The following is a 5,466-nucleotide window of genomic DNA, read 5'->3' on the forward strand; positions in this document are numbered from 1 at the left end:
TTTTATATTAACTTGAGTGTCGAAATCCTAATATTTTCTTTTGTAGATTCTCATTTCTAGGCTTGTAAAGAATTTGATCCACCAAAGAGTTTCAATTTATAAAATATTATACTCATTCATTTTTCGCACGCATCAATTAATTCTTATTATATAGGGAAAAAAAGAAGAAAGAAAAAATAGGAAGCCTAAACAAATTAAGTTGACAAAGGTCGACAACAGTGCTTTCAAAGGAAAACATGTGCTTCATATACATCATAACAGCCGACGGAACGGCGGCCGACTAATTCGAAGTGTGATTGAAAATAGTTTTCCACCCACCCAAAACTACTCCGCCACGTCATCCCCATTTAAATCACCCTTTATATATATAAATAAAAATTTATGAAAGAAAAACATTTTACCTTATTTGAAGCGTCTTACAAACCCTAGTCCCCCAATCCAACAGGCCACACACTACCGCCTCGACCCGCAGGCACCATCGATACTGAGCTTAACTTTGATTAGAGCTTCGGCTTGAAGCAATTGCAGGGAATCAACCGTACTAAGCGAAGCTCTCACCGGTTTTATTTTTCTGGTGCTTTTACTTCTCAGTCAACCTGTGAGGTAGTCTGGCTTTCTTTTCCTTTACAATTTTTGATGGTTTAAAAATATGAATTGGATTTGTGATTTGGTTTGATGGAATCCATTTGTGTATGTATACTGGCCTGTGATTTTGTCGCTCTGATTTCTGGTTTGTGGGTGCGCGGTGTATTCCCGTGTCTGACTTGTTGTTTTGATAATTGTGGAAATTACAAAATTGATTTTCTTCTGCTGGAATTTTGTCCGAAGTTGCGGGCGAATCAAGAGAATTTTCTTAATTCTGTCAATAGTTTACTCAATTTTTATTGGCGTTTTGGGCTCTAAAGTTTTTGATCCCTTAATAGTTATGTTGATGTGAGAATTGTTTTCCGAGAATTTTCCTGTGATTGTGGAAGTACTAGGTGGGATTGCTTTGTTATAGCCTCTGCTTGCATTTGTACTTCCAAATTAGCTTTGGGCATGATGAGCTCAAAGAATTTGATTTTCTGTGTTGAGCATAGATTTGAAGATGCCGTGGGTATCTACCCCTGTTTGAAACTTAAAGATAGTAATGCATTATTATACTTCATTGAATCAGTATTTTACTTCAGCCGGTCTGAAAATAAAATAGTTGATTTTGTCTTTAAACACTTCTGCTTGTATGTCGTACAGACTGTTAGCTGTTAGTGTGTTTTGTTTGTTGCAACCATCTCATTCTATCTGGGCAGTTTGCTTTTGTTTGTCTGCTATGGATTGGGACTTTGGTTTTTATGCCTTAGCTTTAGATGTTAGAAACAAAGAGCTCAAATGGTGGGAATTATGGTTATTCACATTTAAAGTCACAACTATACGATTGGATAGCGACGCAATTTGCTAATCTTATCATGTTGATTAAGGGGATGCTCAAAGGGGAAATTTGGTTTGGGGCGTGATGGCGTGGCATAGTGCTGCAACGGGGCTTGCTGCGTCGTTTGAGCAGAGGGCAAAGATATGATGGAGGTCTGTATGATTGAGCAAGCTTGTTTGAAGTGGAGCGTATTATAGTGTTATCGAGACACAAGAAAGTCTATATCCCTACTATTGATAAGGATATCAGACTTGAACTTTAACTACTATTGATAAGAGTCACAAATGCCATTTCTCATTTCTTTCTTTCTTTTCTTTTCTATTTTCTTTTTTCTTTTGGGAGGGGTAGTGGTGATGGTGATGAGTGGATAGTTACTTAGTATTTCTTACATTTTAGCCTCTGCATTACTGTCTTGTATTGATCAGTTCTTGATATATCATGAGTAGAAATGGTGGTATTGGAATTTTGTCTTGTCAAATGGCTGTTAACTATAGTTCATTTTATGAATTGTGATCTCTTTTGTCAGCGGTTGAGTGTAATGAAATATAAACCATTATAATATGATAAAAAATGTATTTCCCTTTTACGTGCTTCAACTGTCTGATCAATGTTTTCGACTCCTTTTTTTACTTTTCCTGCAAAGATAGTTTGTTATCAGAATCATAATTGCTTTATGTTTTATTTTGGCTACATTTGAATTTATGGATCTCAAATCCTTAATAACAAGTCGTTTTGATTTGTTTGGATTATTTTGAATTCCAAGGATTTCAAATCCTTGAACTCTATGTTTTACCTATGTTTCGTTCGAGCATTGATGGAAATGCGTCTATGCAAATAAACTTGGAGTAAAACATAGGATGTGTTGTCTCAACTGATATTTGATGCTTTTCTAATTGGCTGGAAATATGTCATTTAGGGGTTAGTATGTGTATGTGATATGGCAACATCAGAGTTTCTCTGCTAATGTATGTAGGTGAATTCCTGGTGATAGAGTACAACATTAACGAGAAGTGCCTAAAGTAGATTTTGAAAGCATTAAGTCCTTCATCTTAGATTTAAATACTTTTATTGCGTACGATCTTTTAATCCTTGTTGTATATTTGTTGTGTCAGATTTTACAAGGACCAGTTATTCGTCTATCCATAGTGCTTATTCTGCGCTGCTTTTGGTTGTACTTTGAAGTTTCCTATAGCTGTTGGGGAGGAAGATAATCTGTATTTATCCTTGTATTGACATCTGAACATGCCTAAAGAGAGAAGAGAGCGTTCCTTGTCCCTTGATAGGTCAAGGCTATCTCCTTTCCCTTGTAGCTCTAGTTATCCAAGACAATCTTTAACAAAAGATCCATTAGAGGATGACAAGAATGTTAGAGAATGGGAAGCTGCACGATGTCCAGTGTGTATGGAACATCCTCACAACGCCATTTTACTTATATGTTCATCACATGAGAAAGGCTGTCGTCCTTTCATGTGTGACACAAGCTACCGCCACTCGAATTGTTTTGACCAATTTCGGAAGTCATTCAGTGATGCTTCAGCAGAGTTACAGAGTCCCGAAAATGTGCCAATCTTGACATCGTCTTTGCTGTCTTCCACAACAGTTTCAGAGAATGCGGTTTCTGACCTGGAAGGCGAAAGAAGTCTGGAAGGACCAATTCCCATCACTGTACCTTCTGAGAACTCAGTGAAATCAAAGCTAGTTTGCCCTCTTTGCAGAGGCCTAATAAATGGTTGGACTGTGGTTGAGGCCGCCCGTCATTTCATGAATGCAAAATCAAGAAGTTGTGCCTGTGAGACATGTGAATTCAGTGGCACGTACACTGATTTGCGAAAGCATGCTAGGTTGGTGCATCCCCTTGTGAGGCCCACAGATGCTGATCCAGAAAGGCAGCGTAGCTGGAGGAGATTAGAGAGGCAGAGGGATCTGGGAGATTTACTTAGCACGCTTCAGTCTTCTATTGGAGAAGACAGGGCCGAGGAAAGCACTTTGACCATTGATGAGGGTGGTTGGCTGACTGTCTTTTTCCTTGTTCGATTTATTCGACCAGGGAATACTTCAAGTAGATCCAGTACTGCAAGAGCCCGTGCTCAAGTGGCGGTACGAAGAAGATCATCTAGAAGGCTTTGGGGTGAAGGCTATGACGAGGAACCTGATTCTAGAGATGAGGACAATGGATCTTCTGACAGTGGGCAAAGTCTTCCTCGGCACTATGTGAGGAGGCGGCTGCATAACCCCGAGAATCAGTGATTGATACTGACAATGTGGGAAGTCCTAGAGCGTGGGAGACAGTTGCCTGTGAGGATAAAGCATATAAACTTGTATTTTATAATATTTTGGCACCTTTTTACCTTCAAATGCCGAATTATTCCTCATCGAATTGCATAAATTCGGATTACTTCGTTAATTTCTTTCTCTACACCTCTGCAATAATGAGTGGAGCATTGCATTATTGTGTTGTATAAATGAAGGACTTCGTTTGAAAGTGTGCCGATCTTGAATCGTCAAAGAAATATGATTTTAGTTTTTAATTAGTTATGATTTTATAAAGTGCTGTGTACCTATGGTTGAGGTGTGCCTGTAGATGGTGGAATTGGTTGGGAACGATACAGGATAGAGTAGAATAGAATAGAAACAGCTACTTTAGAAGTATGTATTTAAATATGGTTATTATAGAGCGCCCCCCCCCCCAACTGTATAGGGTTGTACATTAATTAGAATTTCGGAGATTTATCATTCTCTTGGATTTTATGTAGTAGCACCCCTTAACGGCATTGTATTTTGATACTGATTAGGATACTAAGGGAATAGGTAAAAAATTGAATGAATATTCTTAAATTTATTCCAAACACATATTTAGTATAATTTAGAAATATTGATACCCATTCTCATAAGTATGAGATAGGCACTTCTCATTTACCAATTATTCTAGCTATTCCTATTAGATTGAGAATATATTATGATTTTAGATTGTTAAAATAACTTTTAATAAAATTATAACTGCAAGATATATAGTATTAAATTATATATTATTTTGAGTACATTAAATAAAATAAATATCAAATTCGAATATTTTAATGTGTTTTTAAAATATAAAATAAAATATTAAAAAATTAAACTTTTTAATATTTTATTTAAATAATACATAGTTATTAACATGTTTATATGCATGTTACCAAATATTACTACAAGAATATTGTAGCATATCTGCTATATATAGTGTTGGCTTTTATATTTTTTATATGTATGCTAGAGTATGTATATAATAAGTATTTATTTAAAAAATTTAAATATATGAATACTTCCAACAATATATGTTATAAATTTATAATTAATTTAACATCTGGAAATAATATTTCTTATGTAATGAGACATTGCCTAGTTGTTTTATTTTTAATTTTTAAATTTTATTATTTACAAAACATAAATGAATAATTTAAAAAAAATTATTCAATTTTCATGTGTGCAAAAATGCACAGGTCTAAGGATATGCACTATTGTTCGAAACTTGGGTTGAAACGTATGTGGATCCTGAAAAGGGGACTTGCAAAAAAGGCGTTAGCACTTCAATGCCCAAGTTAGTATTGGTTTGAAATTGAGTATAGCAAAAAAGTAAGTGAATTTAATTAAGATATATGGTGAATAACTTTGGTGAAAAGTGTAAGAACACGTGATAATATGCTTAAATAGAGCTTAAGAGATAGTTTAGAGAGTAAGAAAGGTGTTAAGAGAGTGAGAGGCGTGTGCGAGGGGTGTCCTCGTGTGGAGGAGTAAACCTGTATTTATAAAGGGAGTGCTTCCATTTGCTGGGCGTCTACCCCCCACTCAAGATTTTTGTGGAAGTTGGTTCGGATGGTTGGGATAAGGGATAAATCGTCCCTATCCGTAGCTAGGTCTGCTTTAATAAGAGTCATCTTCAATCCACGGAAACCCCTCATCTGTAAGGAGTCCTAGCCGCCAAGGAGTCCCTCCTTACTTATGCAGGCTTTTTTTTTATCTTGGGAGACCCTTCACCTGTGAGGAATCCCAGCCGCCAAGGAGGTCCTCGTAAGGCTAATGTGGTC

The 5,466-nt window shown here is 36.3% G+C and overlaps 1 protein-coding gene across 2 annotated transcripts; it reads left to right on the top strand.

The window, feature by feature from the left end:
- The first annotated feature begins 379 nt into the window (after positions 1-379).
- Positions 380-3,936, top strand: LOC105162095 (MAP kinase kinase kinase, putative (DUF1644)). Of its 2 annotated transcripts, XM_011080030.3 has the most exons (3): positions 380-603; positions 1,455-1,557; positions 2,518-3,936. In XM_011080030.3, the coding sequence occupies exon 3, from the start codon at positions 2,648-2,650 to the stop codon at positions 3,650-3,652; it is 1,005 nt and encodes a 334-aa protein (XP_011078332.1). In that variant the 5' UTR covers positions 380-603; positions 1,455-1,557; positions 2,518-2,647; the 3' UTR covers positions 3,653-3,936. The 2 variants fall into 2 exon arrangements, with proteins under 2 accessions (XP_011078332.1, XP_011078330.1); XM_011080028.3 differs by lacking the exon at positions 1,455-1,557.
- Positions 3,937-5,466: the final 1,530 nt, after the last annotated feature.

Source organism: Sesamum indicum, linkage group LG5 (assembly GCF_026168435.1).
Source record: "Sesamum indicum cultivar Baizhima isolate 11 linkage group LG5, ASM2616843v1, whole genome shotgun sequence".
Taxonomy (NCBI): domain Eukaryota; kingdom Viridiplantae; phylum Streptophyta; class Magnoliopsida; order Lamiales; family Pedaliaceae; genus Sesamum; species Sesamum indicum.